This window comes from Thalassophryne amazonica, chromosome 15 (assembly GCF_902500255.1).
Source record: "Thalassophryne amazonica chromosome 15, fThaAma1.1, whole genome shotgun sequence".
NCBI classification, from domain to species: Eukaryota; Metazoa; Chordata; class Actinopteri; order Batrachoidiformes; family Batrachoididae; genus Thalassophryne; species Thalassophryne amazonica.
The window spans coordinates 79,875,062-79,899,673 of NC_047117.1; the positions used below are offsets into that span (position 1 = coordinate 79,875,062).

Genomic DNA, 24,612 nt, shown 5'->3' on the forward strand with positions numbered 1-24,612 from the left:
ATGAATGATTCTATGAGTTGTTTTTCATAAAGAGTGCAGAGTCAGAGAAAAAGAGGAAGTGAAGAAGATGTCGCAAGTGGGGCAAGAAAAACTGATGTGAAACAATTGACCAAATGATTGAGATGTTGGTAAAATATGAAATGAATAATAGGAATGAGAATGTTTGTATATGATCATATGAATTGTTTTTATGTGAAAGAGAGTTGTAATGAAATGATTGAATATGATTGATGTGATTTTGAAGAAATTATTTAAAAGAATGAATTCTCAGAAAAGCTGAAGTGTTAACAGTGTTAAAGAGGAACTTGAGAAATAAGTTACTGGTAGGGGCTGCGGAGATTTCCAGTAAAGCAGAAGGAGAAGGGAGGAGGTTTTGAGTCAACAGCGTCCCCATGGTAACCAAGATCATCTGAGGACGACTACAGTCAAGAACATATATAACCTGTTGAAACACCAGAAAACGGGGTTATTCTTCCAGGGAGAGGTGCTGTTGGCACTACTCCCCTGCTACGAGGAGATCACAAGACTTGACCATCTTGTGAGCATCAATTGGAATTGTGGCGTGAGAGGATTGGAGCCATAAAAGATCATTTGAGAGAGATTTCAACTCCCACTCAGGCCGTCCAGTCACGGAGTAGCAGAACGATGGAGGAGAACCACTGGCCTTAAGTCTGAGTGGGGAATGTTCAACGATTTCTGTCTCAAGGAATATCACAGCATACCAGAATGGATTAGATCAACTTTTGGTTGATTGAAGACGGAATAAATTCTTATGTGGATTAACTTCCGAAGGATTACAATATCACACAACGATCGTGGTCAGCTAACGACTAATAGCTGATGAAGAGGAAATCAAGTTCATCGAGCTGGGGACCTTAACCTCGAAAGCCTTCCTCCCTCACTCTTAGGAAAATTTGTTGAGAAATCAATCCAGTCCCAGTCAAAGTAAGATCAGTCAGAATTATTGAATTAAAAAAAAAAAAAAAATCTCTGCAAATCATTATTCTAATTATATTTGAAATACTGTTGTGAAATTATCACCATATAACCTATTTTGATTATGTTATCGGCACTTGCAAAACCTGCAATAAAATTCCAAGCATGCAGTTAAAGTGTTAAGGCTCGGACATTGGATTATTGATGCTTCTTAAGGTGTAAAAGTTAAGTTTATTAGGTGTACAACATCAAAAGGCTCTAAAAGGTTAGTCTGTTTTTTAATGAAAATAACACATCCTGGGGACTCGCTGTACGAGTCACTAAATATAAAATCTAGCAACATTCCAAGAGCCCTGATCCATAAGAGGAGAGCTGCCGTTAAACGGGCGTGGCCGGTTTCGTATCCTGGTTCCTGAGAACGCTATTCGTCCGGGGTGCGAGATCAGCTTCAGCGGGGTGGACGTCCGGATGGAGGCAGTGAGCAGCTAGACGAATCTACTCACCACCAGCTTGAACAACCTTGTGCAGCCCTGCCGGGTAATACCCGTGGAGACATGAAGGTCGGACCCCAGAGACAGAGAGCTGGTTTTTACACAAACACACTCATCAGAGGGTGAGCGTGTGCCGTGTATCTAAAAGCGGGATCTGACAGAAGTCATTACTAGTTAAAGTTAAAGGAATACTCGGCTCAATAGAGCTCTGACTCTTTGTCAGCCTGGCTACAGTGCTGAAAAGAAACCTGGGGTTGTTCTTATTTTCTTCAATTAGTGATGAGTAGTAAGATGTCCTAGCTTTATGGAGGGCTTTTTTATAGAGCAACAGACTCTTTTCCAGGCTAAGTGAAGATCTTCTAAATTAGTGAGACGCCATTTCCTCTCCAACTTACGGGTTATCTGCTTTAAGCTGTGAGTTTGTGAGTTATACCACGGAGTCAGGCACTTCTGATTTAAAGCTCTCTTTTTCAGAGGAGCTACAGCATCCAAAGTTGTCTTCAATGAGGATGTAAAACTATTGACGAGATACTCTATCTCACTTACAAAGTTTAGGTAGCTACTCTGCACTGTGTTGGTATATGGCATTAGAGAACATAGAGAAGGAATCATATCCTTAAACCTAGTTACAGCGCTTTCTGAAAGACTTCTAGTGTAATGAAACATATTCCCCACTGCTGGGTAGTCCATCAGAGTAAATGTAAATTTATAAGAAATGATCAGACAGAAGGGAGTTTTCAGGGAATACGGTTAAGTCTTCAATTTCCATACCATAAGTCAGAACAAGATCTAAGATATGATTAAAGTGGTGGGTGGACTCATTTACATTTTGAGCAAAGCCAATTGAGTCATTTAAACTAAACTTCATCCAGGTTTCTGTAAGGCAGAATAAATCAATATGTTGATCAATTATTATATCATTTACTAACAGGGACTTAGAAGAGAGAGACCTAATGTTTAATAGACTACATTATCTGTTTTTAGTCTGTGGTGCAGTTGAAGATGCTATATTTTTGAATTGTATGCTTAATAGATTTTTACTGGTTATGGTGGTCTGGGAGCAGGCACCGTCTCTACGGGGATGGGGTAATGAGGGGATGGCAGGGGGGAGAGAAGGCTGCAGAGAGGTGTGTAGACTACAACTCTGCTTCCTGTCCCAACCCTGGATAGTCACAGTTTGGAGGATTTAAGAAAATTCCACCACCACTCATTGTACTATTTGTGCACGTGAATGCCTGCTGGACCTGCCATTTTATGATTGTGATTTGAGTGTTTTAGACTAGTTTTATGTAGAATTTTTAGGGTTTTTATTATTCTATTTATTTATTTTAAATGTCTTTTAAGAGAGTTGTTTTAATTTCATTGTCATGCCACAGTATTTTTTTCCCCTGGTGTCATGTACAATGATAATAAATTCTATTCTATTCTTCTAGTTACTATTCTTCACTACTTATTACATCCACAAGGACGTAATAAAGTCACCCTCATTTATTTAGTTGTCTGTCTGTCTGCCTTTTAGAAGGATTACGTCAAAGCTACTGCACTGATTTGGCAAAATTTTCACCACGGATATATATTAGGCCATGGAAGGCTCCAATAAATTTTGGAGGTGATCCAGATCTGGATTCTGGATCAAGTTTCACTTTATATAGGCTCTGAAGGATTATGTCAAAACTACTTCATGGATTCCTCAGCAAATTAACCACCGATAGATATTAGGGCATGGAAGACTCCAATGAATTTTGGAGGTGATCCGGATCCAGATTCCGCGGACATCATAATCTCTGATTGCTCTTGTTCTATCTGAAGGTTTTCCCCCCAATTTTACAATCTTGCCCTGCTGTCCTCTCAGAAGGGTAGTTCCTCTCTTCTGGTTAAATTTGATCTATTTGTCTTCTGTGTGAATCGTAACATATTTGCAGCATGCTCTTGAAATTGACAGTGAAATGCATATTTACAATTTTATAAAAGAAACTGAATACCCCCCTCCCCCCACAACAAAATCTCTGGAGCCGCCATTGGTAGATGAAGGCTCGGTCACCTTCATATGGTCTTCTCCTTTTCACAGTTTTGCTTCCTTATTGCCATGCTAACAGTGTTTTTTATTTTAAAATGAACACCTCAGGCCTTCAAGCACCAAAATCAAAGATTCACAGCAACTGTCATTTTCCGAGGCTTTGCACTAAATGTCATTACAATCGCTCAGATCTATAACGTGTCACTGTGAAAGGTCGCAGCTTCATTTTTTTTTTCCTTCAACAGTATAAAAAAATTCTGCATATGCATTCAGACAGTCTATGAGATAGTGATTCAGTATATTTAACAAGATTACATTTTTATTTTGATGGTTTTCTTAATGTTCAGAGATAGATACACAAAGACAAATTGGAATGAGGTTGCTGCAGATTGCAAGGTCGGTGAAATTTCCAGGCAGTGGTTTTGGCATCTGACACCCCGTGGTGTTAAAAACTAACATTCAATTTTACTTTCATATGTTTAATAGATGCCAAGTAAGAGTGGAATTTGAGAAAGAGATGATTAATTTGTTAATGATCCAGTGCTCACTGAACACACTGTATGCTGAGTATAACATCCCATGCAATAGTAAAATATGCCAATGCCAAAGATACAATATATTTAATTTGGATAGTGACCCCTAGCAAATGAGAAGTCAAGAGCTTTTCCTGATGTGCCAAAAAACTATGACTTTTGATGGGGGGACATTAAAGCTAAGGGCCCCTTTTATTTTTGTTTTGATCATTTGACATTGTTTCATTTGACATTTGACAGGGTCTCAGTTGTCCAGATGGTTTCCATAGTAGAGAAGCTTGAATCTTCGACTGGACTGGGTTGCTTGACGCGAAGACATTTCGCTTCAAATCGCAAAAGCTTCCTCAGCTAAAATTCTTGCTCTGGTGGTCTGACTTCTGTCTTGACTCTTGTAGAGAAGAATAATCAAGAAGTCACAAAAGCTGGAGTTTTAAACCTAACCAGACCCCTCCTACCGAGAGGCAGACTGCTATAGGCCAGTGACTAAACAATTAGCTCTAATTAGCACCTATTGTGCTCTAGTTAGCAACCCTCCTAATGACAGGGCAGCTGTCCCTCTTAATGATGGGACGGACCCTCTCTTGATGGCACCCTTGATGACTCTGCTGATGACGTGAATGACTCATTACCATGAACAAAAGACTGAAACTGCTTTGACCTGAGTACCCCATTGTAAACAGGGGATAAAGCGTGTCTCAGACCCCCTCCCTGGTTAAGGCTGGGTTTCAAACGTTTCATAAAGAATGCCTCCTTGACCCCTCTCTCAAACCATTTCTTCTCTCTGGCTAAGATTTTAACTTCCTTGTCCTCAAACGTGTGGTTAGTGTCTTTAAGGTGGAGATGAACTGCAGACTGAGGTCCACTGGCGCCCTCTCTGCAATGCTGGTATAGCCTTTTGTGTAAAGGTTGCTTAGTCTCACCTATGTAGTGTTCGTTACAGTTTCCTGACATCTGATAGAATACACTACATTGCTCTGTTTGTAACTAGGGATCCTGTCCTTAGGGTGAACTAATTTCTGTCTCAAGGTGTTAACCGGTTTAAAGTAAACTGGGATTTTGTGCTGTCTGAAGATCCTCTGTAGTTTTTCCCCTACTCCTGCTAAATAAGGGAGAGACACTCCAATTGACATTGAAAAATTTCTTTCCAGCACCAATTTAATTTAATTACTTTGACTTCAAAAAAGGATTCACAATCTCATTTCACAAGTATAATGAAAATTCACTTTTTCTGGAACTCTGCTTAGAATTTTGACCCAAGTGGTGATTGCATTAACAATGAGGAGGCAATGAATACTTACCTGAGGAGAAGAAGAAGAAGATGAAGAAGAAGAAACTCGTGATGACAAAAAACTTGTGCTGATGACTTCATTTGCGTGATAAGAAGGGCCACACCCTCCCTTGTTCATACCCTCTTCACGTTCCCCAGTATGGTACGATGCAAGGCAGATGTCAAGACAAACGAAGAAAGCAGGAGGACTACGGTGAACTGCTGAGGTCCCATTCTGTTTGATATCACTTTCTGTAGCGAGTCCAACTGGCTTAGTATTCATCTGCCACAGCAGTCATTGAGTGGTGGTCACTTCCTCCCCCTGCTATGCCATGGAGGTCTTCGTCTTTGGATTGTTCTTGGTCTGCCGTATTTCCACCAGCCTCATTCCCAAGGGTGGCCATACCAGTGATTAATCAATGTATGCAAATCCCTTCACATGCCAAGGTGATGATCTTACTTATCTACCTAACTACTGTACCTACCTACTTACATACACACAGTGGATACACAAAGTCATCATAAAGTCATCATTAAAGGCCCTACAAATTATTTAGTGGCAGTTGATGTTGCACTAAAGCGCCAGCATCTTGCAGACCACAACGCCAGCTTCTCTTTGGACACACCCATATTTCCTTCATTTTTCATGCATGATGTGATTTTAACAGACATTTAACATGAAGTAATTATGGATTAAGGTTAAGAAAACACCCCTTCCAAGATAAATGATAATGAACTCTAAGAGTTACTTGATATCTATCTATCTATCTATCTACACATTCATTTACTGCATTTGCAGTGTATCTGGTTTGGCCTTTTCCACAATAGAGGGAAAGTTGATATCAGGACTCTTCTCAGGTGTTTGTGTCCTTTACTGTATCATTTAGGACAGAAAAAAAAAACAAAAAACAAGACCGTATGTCATAGCAGTAATGCAGTGAAGCTAAGGGACTTCATTTTGGCTTTGCCCTTGATGTGAAATTGCATTTTCTGCACATAAAAAAGCAGGAGTGAGTCATGAAGAGTAATAAGCGCTGGCTATGATCTGTTCTCAACAGTCCCAGAGATCCCATTAACTCGCTGGCCATGTAAATGAATTCAGGGTCAGTACCTTGGCTTGGCCTTGGAAAAGTGAAGCTAATGAAGCTCCAACGCATCCTTCTAGCACACAGGAGTCTGACATTATTCCTACAGAATTTTGATGGCGTGCACACTTTGAGTAATTTAACATGTATGTTAACCGAGTTGGTCAGCCTGAAAAAAATTTCAAGGGTAACATGTTGGTTTTTAATTTTTCATCACCTGACACACTGCAGAGATGCATTCTGCTCTATTATGTTGCGGCCGTGACTTGATCTTTACAACATTAAGATGATGGCCCATAATGTAACATATCCATATATCCTTGAATCTGTGGAGGTGGTGATACTTAATTTTCTGGTGACATCAACCGTCCCAACATGTTTAACAAATTAAAGCCTGCAGCTTGCTGGTAGAAAACACAATTTCTTTCTGTGCTTCTGAGAAGTGACAGGACAACATCTGAAACATCACAATGCAATTAAAAACTACAGAGTGAATAATTATTCAAAGAACCACAGCATGCTGCACATTACAGGATTGTTCCTAGTCCTAAAAATCCATGATAATCCTGTCATAACTTCATAATAAACCCTGTCAACATACCAACTAATTGTTGACAATGAGTCAAGTGCATAACTCTGGACAATGTACAAAAAAGACTGAAAACATATTAAACCCCAACTCGCATTCCAGTCATTCACCATCTAAATCTATCATTTACCAAAGCCACATGAAGAGATTTCACATTTTAGAAAGTATACCTCCAATCAGCAAATGCCTGTTAATTATGTCCACCAAGGATGTAATAAAATCATCGGCGTTCATTTATTTATTTGTCTGTCTGTCTGTTAGCAAGATTACGTCAAGATTACGCATGGATGTTGACAAAATTTTCACCAGAGATAGATATTAGGCCAAGGAAGACTCTCTTAAATTTTGGAGGTGATCCAGATCCAGATTCTGGATCAAGTTTCACTTTATATAGGCTTTGAAGGATTACTGTTAGCAGGATTACGTCAAAACTACTACATGGATTCTCACTAAAGTTTCACCACATATACTACATATTAGGCCATGGAAGACTCCATAAAATTTTGGAGGTGATCCAGATCCGGATTTAAGTTCTGGATCAAGTTTCACTTTATATAGCCTTTGAAGGATTATGTCGAAACTACTTCACAGATTCTCACCAAATTTGCACCACTGATATATATTTGAGCATGGAAGACTCCACTAAATTGTGGAGGTGCTCCAGATCTGGATTGTCGGATGTTAGAAATCTCTGATCACGCTTGTTATCTATGTGTAATGTTTAAATAAAGAAATCATATGATTTCATGTTGGTATTTGTATGTGTACTTTTAGTATTTTCTTCCACTTTCTAGCCTGTTATCAACACAAATTTTACAAATCACATTTTTTTTTTTCAATTGAGTTCCATGAAATTTTGTTTTTACTTATTTATTTTATTATTTCTGTAAAGAAATTGATGCAATTTCTCTATATGGCATTTTTACTGAAAGAGTTTAAAATATCCCATCTGCCTGAATTCCTTAACCCTCTGGGGTCCGAGGGCATTTTTTGGACAGTTCGCTCGCCTGGCATAAATGTTTTATTATTGCTGTTAACAGTTGTACGTCTCTTTTTTTCAGGACAATCTGTTCTTTCATCATATATGCTTTTGTTGTGGTTTATAAGTGTAATAATGTTTTACAATGAAAATAAAGTAAAAGTAAAGCAAAAAATAATTTTCCACACACATTTATTCAAAACACACAGTAAACTATAATAAACAACTGTTTTGACACTCATAAAGGTAATTTGAGGTCTTGTGTGAAAGACTGTACACCAAAATGTTCAAACAATAAACACAAATGCACATTTTGAACAATATATACAAAATGGTCTATGCGTTTATGCTCCAGTCTGAGGAGTGGCCCCTCTCCCTCACCCCATTGATATGGTAAAACAGTGCTTTAGGCCAGAGGGAGAGAGTCACAGAGTAATCCACTAACATTCAAATGCAAACTAGTGGAGCAATCCTGATAGTTACACATTCTTTGCTTGTGTACGTGAGATTGTCATGCTAGGCTCTCCATCTCGTTCACTTTTGCTGTGCGTAATGGCACAGGGTGCATTGGAGGAGTTAGGGGGCCTATTCAAACGGGTCAACTAGTAAGATATCACTACTGAAAATGATCTTTGTTTTATTACGTGAGGTAAATCTGCCCTACGATTGGATTTTGAAAAACCATGTGACGGTGACTAATTCCGATTGGACACTCACATTGTGCACGTCATCACACAGCTTCTATGAGGAGTACAAAGATGGCCAACGGTGGATCGAAAGTCCGCGGAGTTAACGTTTCAGTAAAAAAAAGAGAGAAAGTTTCTATCTCATGTCATTAAAAAGTTATTTATAATTTAGTAAAGCTTGGTCCCAGCCTTCATATACGAGGGCGTCAGCTCCAGAGGGTTAATAACTAGCAAACACATGCTAGTGAATCTACAAACCATCCACTGTCTGTAGTATAAAACAAAAGAAAAACTCATAAAATGATGTGGATAAACCGTCCAACAGGTGGGAGTGTTTGGCAAATCACAGAAAGGTCTGTAGTATTTTATGCAAGCAAAACACAATTTGTTTTGTTGTTTATTTGTTTTTGTTTTTTATTTATCTGGTGCATCATATTTAACCCTCATCTAATCACTGCATCCTCATTATGCCCCTTTTAATTCGGAGACTTATGAGATGTTAACATTTGTCGTTTTTAAGTTATTACTTGCACAATCTAGCCGGAAAGTAACCACTGAAGGAAAGAAATCACAAAGATTCATTACTGAATTGATGTTGTAATATTTGCACCAATATTACAGTGTGACATGCTCATTATAGCCTCTCATACATTAAATCCTCATAACATCTCGTAGCAACTAACTGCCCTTAATTATCACGTTAACCTTCTGCCGAATAAAGTTCATTTCTTCAGCTATGAGTGATATACTTCACTTCATCTGTATGTGCAGATTCTGTTAAAATTAGCAGCTGAATATGAGTCACAAGATAAATAATTATAACCTCATTCCTAAGGAAGCTGGATGTTGTGAATATTTGGTGAAACAGCCTCGGAGCGGTCTCTTCTGCACATGGAGGCTTTTACAAACTTGCCCACTCCCACTACTTTCTAGCCTCTGATACCGACATCTTGGCTGCGATTCCACTTGTCTATCAAATTATTGCTTGAAGCAGCATTATACTTAGGTTCACCACATGAGGGCAATTGATGTTTCCTCCCTGATACAGTGACATGTGACCCAAAGAATGCTGAAGAGGATTTTTATAAGGAATCTGTATCCATAGGTTCCCAGATTTCTTACTATGATTGTTTTTATTACGTTCAGTGAGTCAAGAAAAAAGAGGTCAGTTAAACAACTGCCAGTACAGAATGAAAATCAAATACATGATAACGTAAGGTGGAAATGAAGAAGGAGGTTTGTTTTTTCCTGCCTTTATCACTGGATGAACAGAAAAGCAAATTTGAAATGTTCATTTCAGGTTACATTTTTCTTTGTTTTGAATTTCATTACCAACTACCTCAATAGGAAAGGTACAACAACTGGTCATATCCATTTATGTATGAACTGATTAAACTATGATCTTAGTTTTTAGAGTACACCCAGGTAATGACCCTAATTTGTCTGGGACAGAAGGGCAAGGTCAAAGCTCTTTTTTGTTGCATATCTGGCTACATTTTTTGCATTGAATTTTACAGATTCAGAAAGCGTAGGTCACAGCCATCAAGGTCACACTCAACAATGACCATCAAAGGTTAAACATGAAGGGCAAAGTTAAAGGTTACTGTACAATTCAGTCAAGACTGCATGTCTTTCAAGGTACTTTTCATTCATAGAACCTGGTAGCGTCATGGGATAGGAGTTGGAGTGCCAATATGTAGACCTGGGTTCGCTTCAGCTCCCACTCATGTTACCTCTATGTGTCCGCGGGCTAGATAGTGTGCCGGGCCACCCATTTGCAAGTGGGTACCGGCCTTGGCTGAGGAAGTAACCTACATCAGACAGGTGTCCATTCCAGGGGAGTCTAGAGTCGCATCCATATCAAACTATGCAATCTGGGGATAAGCAACAAGACCAATGGCACTCGGAGCCTGCATTATTGTACTTTGGATTACTGTCCTTTTGGTTTTTCATGATAATGTGGTCTACCTGATCTTGTTTAAGAGTAGAAATGATGGAAGGTCATCCAAGTTCTGGGCTTCACTTGGCTTAGGGCCAAGTCACATGGCTCTGGGTTTCACTTGGCTAGGCCAGTGATGTCCAAAGTATTCCAGAAGGGGCCAAGAGGTGCAGGTTTTCTTTGCAGCCACTGACTCCAGCAGGTGATTTCACTGATTAATATCACTTTGAGCAGATGGATGAGTCATCAGTGAAATCACTTGCTGGAGTCAGTGGCTGCAAAGAAAACCTGCACCCTCTTGTCCCCTTCTGGAATACTTTGGACACCACTGGCTTAGATAGTCCTTTTGCTGTCAAGTTAAGAAACCAACCACTTACCAGTTTATTTTGCACTAGTTTCTTGTATCTACCACTTGACTTGTTAAAAGTGAATTGACTGTAAATGTAATGATTTAATTATGTTACATTTAAGCATTTAAATACTTCACTTCTGCAGATATCGCGGCTGGTGATAAAGTTCCCTGCTAAATTAGCCTGACCCCCACCTACTCAAAATTAATTGACAATACTGCTCATGTAAGGCAAAATTTTGTGTTTCAGATTTTTTTTCTTGAATTTATCATGCTCATGTTGCATGTTAATGTTGCCAGTGTCTCATTTCACACTCTGCTTTAAAAACATCATCACAAAAAACAGATTTCAGTCCGAAGGTTTGAGCTCCAAAAACACAGCCAAGGTCATTCCCTGTCATTCACCCATTAATTGAAATATTTTAGTTATGGAAAAGCAATAAAAACAATAAATTAAAACAGCAATTTAAGGAAGGGTAAGTGAGTGTATGAGGAGGCAATACATCGCACCGTACGTGCAAATTTACAGGAACATTGCTCACAATTCTTTGATGAATTCAAGGTGACGCTTTTTGAAATCAACTTCAGCAAGGATTCGATCAGGCGGGACAGTGAGGAAATTAGTGAAATAAGCAGTCTAGACTGGGTAACAAGGAATATTAGTTAACTAATTAGCTAGATATCACTTAGTTTTGTCATCTCTGTCAGTGACTTGGTCAGAATTGAAGAAAAAAACACTCAACTCAGCCACAGAACAGCCTCTGAATCCTGAAGGAATTCCTCAAATGTGTTTGTCAAAATTAATTTTTATCCAGTTTCCAGCAAATAAACTTCAAAATGCACCAGTTTCAATTTGATTTTTTTTTTATTTTTCTCCCAAAAACACATTCAAAATTAAATCATGTGCTGATTTGGTGCAGCTTTTTAAATTAATTTTGACAAACATCCATGTTGATCCCAATCTGAGGATATGCAGAGTGAGGAAGAAGGCGAATATGAACACTAAAACACTGCACCCATGGAGGTGTGTAATATCATAAAACAGTAAAACTACTCTATGGTTACCTCAGGGTATCATTCTATCACAATATCATTCCGACTTGTGCCTTATTTCTTTTCACTCACTGGCGGCTCCAGATTTGTTTTTATTATTTTTTTTTTAATGGTGAGACAACAGAATTCACAGTAAATGTGAAAAGGTGCAGTTTAAAGTAATTCTTAGTGCCAACTACATACATGTAAATTAACACACAACAGATATTGTAGAAGTAACAATATCAACTGTTGGCTACAAATCAGAATCACACTTGTGACAACACACACAAATACAAATATAAAACAACTGGGAAAACCTACAGGTGAGAAAATAAAAAATAAAATCAAATAAAGAACACTAGCCAAGAGAGAAGCTGATCTTCTTTTTTTTTTGGGGGGGGGGGGGGCTCTTGTCCTTCACCCTTTCTGAATTATGGAAATCTATTTATCTATTAATTTCTAATTTTAACCAGGTTTAAGTTCCTGGACTAAACAGTTTGACTATGACATGATTCACTGCTAATCATCCAACAGAGTAAATAATAATAAGAATAATAATCATAAGAAAAACACATACATTTTGCATTATGTGAGTGGCTTGAGATCACTCCTGTTGACCTCAGTAAAGAACAAAAACGATGTTTCATAAGCACTTGAATAATGGGGTTGCTATAGGACCAGAAAAGTCAGAGAAGCAAGAAAATGAGGCAGAAGTTGTCGAATGTTGAGTAAAAAATATTGTTTGCGGCAGGTTTATAGTGGGGTGGCTGAAATTTGTGGGAGAGCCAGGGAGTGGGGCTATACCCCTCCCAACTCTACGCAAAGCTGTCTTAGAGCCACCTATGCTATTCACGAAGACTAAAAACACAATTTTCACTTTTTATTTGACATCTTAAAGCAATACAAACTATTTTTTTTTATTGACAATGCAGTTGGAATCCTCATAAGAAATGCAATAAAAAAAGAAAAACAAAATGTAATAAGATTAAAAAAAGGAATACAATAATAAAAAAAATACATCTCCACCAGCTCACCTTCCTTTTGTTTGTTGGGCAGACGTACAGGTAACTCAGGACGGTCTTGGATCCCACTTTATCATTCATCCTCTCATATGTCGACCCATAGTCGGTGGATCTAAATAAAAGAGAAAAAATATATAAATGTATATAAATATAAACAAAAAGCACACAAAACAGATATAGAAAGTTTGCTGCAAATCCTTTCAGTAAACAAACAGATTAAGGATTCCTGGAGACACTGTGAGATTCAAGTCTAGTGATATTACTTTGCATGATGAAAAGGAATGAAATATCGCACAGCAAGCATAACAAGGAGCAGATACAGTACATCTGGAAAGAATTCACAGTGCTTCACTTTTTCCACATTTTGTTATGTTACACCCTTATTCCAAAATGGATGAAATTCATTTTTATGTAGGTATTCACACCCTTTGCTCAATACTTTGTTGATGCACCTTTGGCAGCAATTACAGCCTCAAGTCTTCTTGAATATGATGCCACAAGCTTGGTGCACCTATCTTTGGGCAGTTTTGTCCATTCCTCTTTGCAGCACTTCTCAAGCTCCATCAGGTTGGATGGGGAGCGTCGGTGCACAGCCATTTTCAGATCTCTCCAGAGATGTTCAAGCGGATTCAGGTCTGAGTTGTCCTGAAGTCACTCCTTTGATATCTTGGCTGTGTGCTTAGGATCATTGTCCTGCTGAAAGATGAACTGTCACCCCAGTCTGAGGTCAAGAGCGCTCTGGAGCAGGTTCTCATCCAGGATGTCTTTGTACATTGCTGCATTCATCTTTCCTTCAATCCTGACCAGTCTCCCAGTTCCTGCCACTGAAAAACATCTCAACAGCTTGCTGCTGCCACCACCATGCTTCACTGTAGGGGTGGTGCCTGATTTCCTCTAAACATGGCACCTGGCATTCACGCCAAAGAGTTCAATTTCTGTCTCATCAGACCAGAAAATTTTGTTTCTCATGGTCTCAGAGTCCTTCAGGTACCTTTGGGCAAACTCCAGGTGGGCTGCCGTGTGCCTTTTACTAAGGAGTGGCTTCCGTCTGGCCACACTACCAAACAGGCCTGAATGGTGGATTGCTGCAGAGATGGTTGTCCTTCTGGGAGGTTCTCCTTTCTCCACAGAGGAATTCTGCAGCTCTGACAGAGTGACCATCAGGTTCTTGGTTTCCTCCTTGACAAGGCTGTTCTCCCTGGTTCACTCAGTTTAGATGGGCGGCCAGCTCTAGGAAGAGTCCTGGTGGATCCGACCGTCTTCCATTTACAGATGATGGAGGACACTGTGCTCACTGGGACCGTCAAATAAGTAATTAAATTTATTTCATTTATATGGTGCCAAATCACAACAAAGCTGCCTCAAGGCGCTTCACACAAGTCAAGTCTAACCTTACGAACACCTACAGCAAGTATACTGGCCAGAGTGGTAAGGAAAAACTACCTCTGATGATCTGAGGAAAAAAACTCAAGCAGCCCAGACTCAAAGGGGTGACCCTCTGCTTGGGCCATGCTACCAACACAATTTACAAAACAAATAGACAGAAAATTTTGAGAGTCCATGTTAGTGTACAGGACAGGAGACTTGCAGAATAACACAGCAGACATGTTTCTGTACCCTTCCCCACTTGTCCCTTGAGACAATCCTGTTTTGGAGGTCTACAGACAATTCCTATGACTTCATGCTGAGTTTGTGCTCTGAAATGCACTGTCAAATTTGGGACAGATCAAAATGACAATAGAACTACCCAAATGAACCTGTGCACTGTGCACAATTTCTCCAATCACAGCCACATAAGCCCATAACTTCTCCTGGGTTGTCTGGGTGTCTTGGTAGCTTTCCTCACTCTTCTACTTCTTGCACAGTCACTCAGTTTTTGAGATTGTCTACTCCATGCAGATTTACCTTAATGTAAATAAAGTCCAAGACATATTCAGTGGCAGCTTTACCATCAGAGAGCCTCGTCCACAATGAGCAAAAAAGACTCTAAGTTGTCATTGATATTAAAGGGGCCAACACACAGTATTAAGAACAGGAGTATGTAAACTTTGGATCAGGGTCATTTGGGTAGTCTCTAAAAGAGGAAACAGTTGTTTGACATTAAATGCTTCACCCAACCACTAACCATGAGTGAAAAAAAAAAGCTTTTGTGTTGTCATTCATATTCTCTTAAAATGGACAAAAAAGCTAAAATTCTGCCAGGGTATGTAAGCTTTGAGCACAACTGTATGTACATATGTTTTCTTAGTTTTTTTTATTATTATTATTTTTAATATATTTGCAATGTCTTTTACAAATTGTTTTCACATTGTCATTACGGGTATTGTCTGTAGAATTTTGAGGAAAAAAATGAATGTCATCCATTTTGGAATAAGGCTGTTACATAACAAATGTTGATAAAGTGAAGCGCTGTGAATATTTTCCGGATGTACCGTAGTGACTGGTGTGGCGCTAATATATACAGTTAGATGGAACCACTGGCAGAACAGGGCGACAGGGTTCACCAATCAGCTCCGGCTGCCAACAAAAATGAACCATTTTAAATATCCGGGGACCGAGTGCTGTAAATAATTAATTCCTACCCAGTGACTAGCATGAAATAAAATATGATGAGTGCAAAAACGTGGATGTTCCTGAACCTATGCGTCTGAATAATTTAAGAGTGAGAATGAGCCTGTTAGCCAGCCCAGTCCCTAGAAACTCCACATGAATCCAACATCACTACTAACTACCAAATTGCCTTCAAGTGGAATATTAGAGCGTTACACGTCCACTGCTCCACTGCTCTGACTTTTTTTTTCTACAGTAAGAAAGCTGCAGTAATGTCCTGAGGATTTTCAAATACATTTGCGTGTCTGCAAGGAACCGCCCACCCACGGCTGTGGCAGGACGCTCATTTACAAAGCAGCGACCTCAGGAGGAAGGTAAGAATGAGCTTGATGACTGTCCATCACCTGTGCCAAGGTTTTCCCCTCAGACACATTGATTCCAAGATAGGTCAGAGAACGGTGGCTGCCAAAAGCACAATGATGACAGCCGCTGTTCATAGGTGTGATAAAATATGGGAAAGGTTTTGCATAAATAGACTTATTGACAAATGAGGCAGCACGGTGGCTTAGTGGTTAGCACTGTTACTTCACAGCAAGAAAGTCCTGGGATCGCTTCTCACCTTGGGTCTTTCTGTGTGGAGTGTGTATGTTCTCTCCGTGTTTGTATGGGATCCCTCCGGGTGCTCCGGCTTCCTCCCACATCCAAAGACATGCAGGTAAGGTGGATTGGAATCTTTAAACTGACCGTAGGTGTGCGTTTGACTGGGTGTGTCTGTCAATACGTGGCCCTGCAATGGACTGGCATCCTATCCAGGGTGTACCCCACCTCTGACCCTACGATTGCTGGGATAGGCTCTAGCCCCTGTGTGACAATTTTCAATTAAATTTCAATTTATTTCATTTGTATAGCGCCAAATCACAACAGAGATGCCTCAAGGAGCTTCACACAAGTAAGGTCTAACTTTACTAACCCCCAGAGCAACAGTGGTAAGGAAAAACTTCCTCTGAGGAAGAAACCTCAAGCAGACCAGTCTCAAAGGGGTGACCCTGTACTTGGGCCATGCTACAGACATAAATTACAGAGCAATTCACAGAAACAATTCACAAAACGAATATACAGGAAATGCTGTTGGTGCACAGGACAGGAGGGTCTCCAGCACAAATACCACACCCCATCTCTGGATGGAGCTGCACCTTAAACATTGAGAAAAAACAGAATCAGGCATCAGAAAGACAAGAAATACAGTATGATTTGCCAGCATTAAACAACAAGAAAAACAGGTAATACTAAGGTGATTTCTGACCACTAGCCCTAAGCTTCACTAAAACACCCAGAATTTAGGTAAATTTGAGGCCGCAGGACACTCTGTTTCCTAATAAAATGAATTAAAAGAGTATGTCAGTACAGCAAATGAATGATTTATGAACACTCCTGCAAGTAGAATTAGTTACTACACAGATCAGTGCACAGATCAGCTCACTTGACTGAACTCATGTCCATTCTGTGTCTCTTTGTCAATGTCCTCCCATCATCAGTGCATGCACTTTAAGTAAAAATGTCAACTGTGAGTAAACGATGCAGTGCGTCAAGACCTGGAGTTGGTCCCAAGTCAATGGACTATGGCCGCCTGCTGCTCCTTGTGGCTGGATTGTTTCTGAGGTCAATGAGAGCCGGATAAATGCAGAGCAGTCATTTGTTATAAGGAATGCACAGTAAATGCTGAGCTCTTCCCACACTTTTGTTTCCACAAAGTAAAATCACCAGTGCAGACATGTGAAACTCATCCTGGGGTGTTTTGATTGCTGACCTTTGATCCTGCTCACTCATGTTTAATCCTGATCTATGATTTGGATTGTTAACCTACTCATGTGGTCACTGAACAGTGGTGTTAGACAATGTCGATACCTTTGCAGAAGAATGAAGGTCCAAGTAGGATCCTGGTGCTTCCTATCTTAGGGCCACTTCACACACAGGTCGAAATTGGTCAAACTGTGCATGAAGAGGGAATCATATGCAAAACATGCAAAATCGTAGCTGCTTCCAATGCCTTGTACACCTGTTGCTACAACTATCTGCTCACACCAGCGGCTAAAAGACAGAGTGTGTACTTTGCAAACCTATTGAACCCTGTCGCCCAGTTCCAGCTGACACACATGAACATCTAATGCTGCTTGCTTGGCACTTAGAAAATGTGAGGCCATTCGCACTATAATCACAAAAACAGTCAGTAGACAATCACTGTCAAGGTGAATGTGAAATTGTCTAAGTGCCCCACGACTGTGGAGTTGCAAAAAGCCACACACATGTGGTGCATGTGTGGCGCACATATGCGCATGTGTCGCCCCCCACTCCGCCAACACATCTGGCGAGCGGGGGGGCACACACGCTTGTATAAAATGGTTATATGTACAAGCCCAATTCCAAAGAAGTTGGGACATTGTATAAAATGTAAATAAAAAACAGAATACTATGATTTGCAAATCCTCTTCAACCTATATTCAATTGAATACACCACAAAGACAAGATATTTAATCTTCAAACTGATAAACTTTATTGTTTTTGTGCAAATATTTGCTCATTTTGAAATGGATGCCTGCAACACGTTTCAAAAAAGCTGGGACAGTAGTATGTTTACCACTGTGTTACATCACCTTTCCTTCTAACAACACTCAATAAGCGTTTGGGAACTGAGGACACTAATTGTTGAAGCTTTGTAGCTGAATTCTTTCCCATTCTTGCTTGATGTACGACTTCAGTTGTTCAACAGTCTGGGGTCTCCGTTGTTGTATTTTGCGCTTCATAATGCGCCACACATTTTCAATTGACGACAGGTCTGGACTGCAGGCAGGCCAGTCTAGTACCTGCACTTTTTTACTACGAAGCCACGCTGTTGTAACACGTGCAGAATGTGGCTTCGCATTGTCTTGCGGAAATAAGCAGGGTCGTCCCTGAAAAAGACGTTGCTTGGATGGCAGCATGTGTTGCTCCAAAACCTGGATGTACCATCTGTGCCATCACAGATGTGTAAGTTGCCCATGACATGGGCACTAACACACCCCCATACCATCACAGATGCTGGCTTTTGAACTTTGTGCTGGTAACAATCTGGATGGTCTTTTTCCTCTTTTGTCCAGAGGACACAATGTCCATGATTTCCAAAAACAATTTGAAATGTGGACTCATCAGACAACAGCACACTTTTCACCTTTGCATGTGTCCATTTCAAATGAGCTTGGGCCCAGAGAAGGTGGCAGCGTTTCTGGATGTTATTGATGTATGACTTTTGCTTTGTATGGTAGAGTTTTAACTTGCACTTGTAGATGTAGCGATGAGTTGTGTTAACTGACAATGGTTTTCTGAAGTGTTCCTGAGCCCACGCAGTAAGATCCTTTACACAATGATGTCAGTTTTTAATGCAGTGCCGCCTGAAGGATCGAAGGTCACGGGCATTCAATGTTGGTGTTCGGCCTTGCCGCTTACATGTAGAAAGTTCTCCAGATTCTCTGAATCTTCTGATTATATTATGGACTGTAGATTAGGAAATCTCTAAATTCCTTGCAATTGAACATTGAGAAACGTTCTTAAACTGATGGACTATTTTTTCATGCACTTGTTCACAAAGTGGTGATCCTCACCCCATCTTTGCTTGTGAATGGCTGAGACCTTTGGGAATGCTCCTTTTATACCCAATCATGAGTGTCCTCAGTTCCCAAACACTTATTGAGTGTTGTTAGAAGGAAAGGTGATATAACACAGTGGTAAACATACCACTGTCCCAACTTTTTTGAAACGTGTTGCAGGCATCCATTTCAAAATGAGCAAAAATTTGCACAAAAACAATAAAGTTTATCAGCTTGAACATTAAATATCTTGGCTTTGTGGTGTATTCAATTGAATATAGGTTGAAAAGGATTTGCAAATCATTGTATTCTGTTTTTAATTTATATTTTACACAACATCCCAACTTCATTGGAATTGGGGTTGTATGTACAGATCTGATCACATGGGGGCTGGACAGCCAGGTCTGATCACACACAGCATGGGAGGTGCTTGTCAGCTGATCAAAGCACACTAAACAGCTGGATGACAGCTCAGTGCACACATTACAAACACAGAAACCACTGCCAGGACAGTTATATAAATTATTACAGCAATACCTACATACACAATTACATAACAAATAACGAAAATGAATGACCACATAACACAGAGACTGACACATTGGTCTGGGCACTGAATGGACAAGGAGGGGGGGGTGTGGTGGCATGTCTGCTCACAGTCGCAGCTGGAAAGATCTCTGCTCCAGGACGTCCCAGCTTGAGATTCCGAGTTTGGAAGGACATTAACTGACAACATTCCTCACTGAGGGCAGCGAGTGTATAAAATATGTATAAATATATAATATATATGTATATATAATATATATGTATAAAATATCTTTCACCTTTGTGCCGGACTGCAGCAGCCACACACAGCACACATCCTTGTTGATTTCAGGCATTTTTCCACACTGATTACAGGCCAGTGATGGTAGTGCAGTGGTAAAGTTTCTGTCTGGTAATCAGAGCTTACAAGTTCCAATCCCGTGAGTAGCATTTTGTTTTAACCAGGATTATTTAACCACAGGATTCTCTATTGCTTGCACTGTGCTCCTGCTCAAAAGACACCATTGCATGTATGAACCATCGTACCAGGATCATGCACACCTGCCCGTCAGCACAATGTTTTTGTGGTTCGCTCATATGAGCTGTTTTACTGTAAGCCACCCTGAGTTGTACTTATTCATACTATGTGTGAAGTGGCCCTTACTCTATGGTTGTGAGACTTAGAAGCCAAACAGTGCCCAAAGACAAAAACAAAAACTAGATATCTTTGTTACAAGATTTCTTTGGAGGAGTCTTAGGTACCAATGGAATGAGTTTCTGTCAGACAAATGGTTACTTAGGGAGACAGATGGGGAGTATCACTTGCATGGTGATAGAGTGTCAGCTATGGCATTTTGGCCATGAGCTGTGTTTCTCTGGGGCATGATCCAACACACAGGTGGCAGATGGATAGATATACTCAACAAAAATATAAACGCAACACTTTTGGTTTTGCTCCCATTTTGTATGAGATGAACTCAAAGACCTAAAACTTTCTCCACATACACAATATCACCATTTCCCTCAAATATTGTTCACAAACCAGTCTAAATCTGTGATAGTGAGCACATCTCCACCACACCAGCCCAGGACCTCCACATCCAGCATGTTCACCTCCAAGATCGTCTGAGACCAGCCACTCGGACAGCTGCTGAAACAATCGGTTTGCATAACCAAAGAATTTCTGCACAAACTGTCAGAAACCATCTCAGGGAAGCTCATCTGCATGCTCGTCGTCCTCATCGGGGTCTCGACCTGACTCCAGTTCGTTATCGCAACTTTGCACAGCCATTGAAGAGGAGTGGACCAACATTCCACAGGCCACAATTGACAACTTGATCAACTCTATGCGAAGGAGATGTGTTGCACTGCATGAGGCAAATGGTGGTCACACCAGATACTGACTGGTATCCCCCCCCCAATAAAACAAAACTGCACCTTTCAGAGTGGCCTTTTATTGTGCACAGTCTAAGGCACACCTGTGCACTAATCATGGTGTCTAATCAGCATCTTGGCATGGCACACCTGTGAGGTGGGAGGATTATCTCAGCAAAGGAGAAGTGCTCACTAGCACAGATTTAGACTGGTTTGTGAACAATATTTGAGGGAAATGGTGATATTGTGTATGTGGAAAAAGTTTTAGATCTTTGAGTTCATCTCATACAAAATTGGAGCAAAACCAAAAGTGTTGCGTTTATATTTTTGTTGAGTGTATGTTCAAGTCATGGGCATGAATCTGTAGTCTGCCTGTGTGGTTGCCAACCAGGGCCCAAGGTGGGTTTGTATTGTGGTAGATGCAGCAATGCATGGTTTACAGGCATAACTTGCTGATTTTGATCACTGATCTTTGATCTTTGTCTGTCTCTCTGCCTTGCTTTGATCCTTTATTTATCAATCAAGGGACTAGTGCTGACCTTTGAACATGATCGCTAAATTAATCAGGAATCCGGATTATAGTATCAAAACAGTCAGGATCCCATATCAATTTTCAAAAGGAAGAAATCCACCATTTGATCCAGATGAGCAAACTCTTTCCTGACCCAAAGTTTATCTTTTCAATGTGTTTCAATGAAATCTGTTCATTTTTAAGACAAACAGAAAGCATTGAAAACATAACCGCTTTAGTGGATGTGATTAAACATCTGAAGTGCTGCTAATCAATATTTTATTATGTCTGATATTCGGTAAAATGCTGCATATTTAGCTTGTTCGGTGGAGGTTTTTCTGTCTGAAAGCAGTAGCCAAATGTGTGTAAATGGTGAAATGTTCTGCTTTCTGTGGACTGTCACATGTGGGCTGATCTCATCTGGGTTCTGTTCAGGGCAATCTGACCCACAGCCATTATTTCACGAGCCCATCATCCAAGTCATTGTCTGCCCACTTATTAGTGGGTATGCAGCATGTGACACAGCAGCAACCCACACATATTCCATATTGTGCAAAAGTGTTAGACATGCTTGACTTTTCATGAATATACAGGGTTTAAGGCTTTTTCTTAAATCAATGGGTCATTAGAAAAAAAAGTGTCAAAATTATTCATTTAATGTCTTACAGATAGCCTACCTAAATCTTTTCCTTTTGCATCTAAACTCTATCCATTGTCTTTATTTAACATTGCAGTATTGCACCTGCACTGATAAAACTCAGTCTATTCTCCAAGGCCGAACATTTATTGTTCAGGGAGAGTTTTCATCGGAAACTCAAAGTTTCATTTTCTAGTAAATGTGTACGTGACTCTTTGCAGCAACCCCGCCTTTCTCTGAATATAATTTTCAATTTCAATTTATTTTCCTTTATATAGCACCAAATCACAACAGAGTTGCCTCAAGGCGCTTCACACAGGTAAGAATATACAAATATACAAAATATACAAAACAGCTCCCTCAGAAATGCTGTGCACACACACACACACATATTCAAAATCTTGCTGTTATGATTGTTGACTTTGCGTGTTTCTTTGAGGCATTGAATTAAAAACCTGTTATTTTAATCTGCCAATTACTTGACTTTATTTCCACAAACAGCCTCAGACACTTTGACTTAATATAATTTTTGCCTCCACACATGTAACACAATAAAATGTAATTTTCTGCATTTTCCCTCATCTCTTTAAAGAAACTAAATGATCACAGACCTCCTTTTCCAAAACAAGCAAACAAACAAATAAACTCTTGCTTATAATAACTGCCAGTATATGATGATACAAAGACAGTTGACCAGTATCACTTGATAACCAAAGCAGATTTTATGGTACTCAAGGATCCTCCAAAGACACAAAGTACAAAAGACATTCAGTTATCACCTCAGCTCACTAGACAGTATCCAAGTTTCACAACATGGTAAAACAGGAAGCCTCAAGATGTGAACCTTTGTTGTCCCATAGAGGTACTGGAATCACCAGACATCTGTCTCCAGGTACTTCATGACTACAGGGATCTCTTGACCTCAAAGACCGAGGACCCAGAGACATGAGTAACACTGTATATCACCCCACACAGATACACTTCTGATGGCTGAGTTCAGCAACTCATTGAAAGTCCAGATTTTGTCTTGATCCAGAACAATGGTAGACCCAGAGATTCAGACATCTCACTCAGTTTCTCAGGTGCAGCAATCAGGGTATTTGTTGACTCCACAAAGATCAAACGGTTGTTTGTGATGTTAAGATGAGTCAACCTTTTCAACAAAGGTTCCACCACCCCATCCAACACCCAGACCTGCAGATATCAAATAGTGTGGGAGCCAGAACACTTCCCTGACTAATGCTGGAACTCATTAGGAAGAAGTCAGTCACTGCCCCCTTTAGTTTGGCACATGGAGAATAGGCTGACTATGAGGTTTAGCAAATTGTTGAGGAGCCCACAGTTTTACAGAATGTCCCAAAGAGCAGCTCGGACATCACAGTCAAACGCAAAAACCGAGACAAAAATCAACATGGTCTACAAAGAAGCAATGGAGGTATTCACCCTTTCATTCAGCGAATACCTGCAAAGCTAGCATGTGGTTGATGGTTTACTTGTTGGGTGAGGAGCCAAAGCCAGTCGCTGATCCGGTATTGGATCATGCTGAGAAAAATGCACCACATGGCAGCAGGTGCTTGACAGTGTATTTCGTAACTGCTACCACCGGCTCTTTGTAACAGAGAATACCCCCTGATTACCAGCACCTCCCACTCTCTGCTGAGGACGGAACCCAAACCGACATCGATTCAGTGCTTAGCATTGATTTTGCCCATTGAGCTCAGGTTATATCATATGAACAAAAATGCCTGCAGAGGTACAAAGCTGTTCATTACTAAAATTGTAAGATTTTTTTTTCACAAATTGCACTGCTCACTGAGCACTTCATCATTTCTCCATCAGCCGGTGAGACACTTGTTTACTTCTGAAAAGGTAAAACTGCAGAGACGATGTCATGAAAAACAAAAACCCAACCCTCAAAGACAAAGTCATTTCGCTTCACACTTGAGCGTTCCTCGTGGATTTCTTTTTTAAACGTCTCTAAAGTCTCACATTGGTGTGTTTTTTTTTTTTTGCAAAACAGCAACGTGTTTCCTCCGCGTTTGGTTTTCTGTTTAGACAAGCAGTTTGTGAGCTTTCCTGAAATTAATGGCAGTTTCAGCACGGTGGAGGAAGATAGCACGGAGAAATATTTGTGTGGCTGTGAGTAAAAGGGATTAGGACAGATTTAACTCAAGATAAAAGGTGCCTCTCTTGAGCAGAAGCTATGACCTCAAAACACATTCGCCTGCACGAGCTACACCGTGTTTAAGAATTTGAGAAGCAGAGCTCATGTTATGACTTTTGCACAGTGGCTCCAAATTTTATTTTGTGAATCCCCCCATTCTGCCTGGATAGTGGCAAAAGACCGGAACACAAAGTGATTCCAACCACTGCAAAATGTACTTTAACGGTACAAAACCATCTTGGCAAACAAACAAACAAAAACATTATAAAATGACATCTGCCGCATGGATGCTGCCGTAAAGTG

General features: G+C 40.1%; 1 protein-coding gene across 1 annotated transcript in view; it reads right to left on the bottom strand.

Moving 5' to 3' along the window:
- Positions 1-24,612, bottom strand: part of sorcs3 (sortilin related VPS10 domain containing receptor 3) — a 646,076-nt gene that overhangs the window by 294,761 nt on the left and 326,703 nt on the right. Inside the window, exon 3 of the mRNA XM_034187360.1 lies at positions 12,941-13,040. Within this exon, the coding sequence (XP_034043251.1) occupies positions 12,941-13,040 (100 nt within the window). The remainder of the gene's footprint in view (positions 1-12,940; positions 13,041-24,612) is intronic.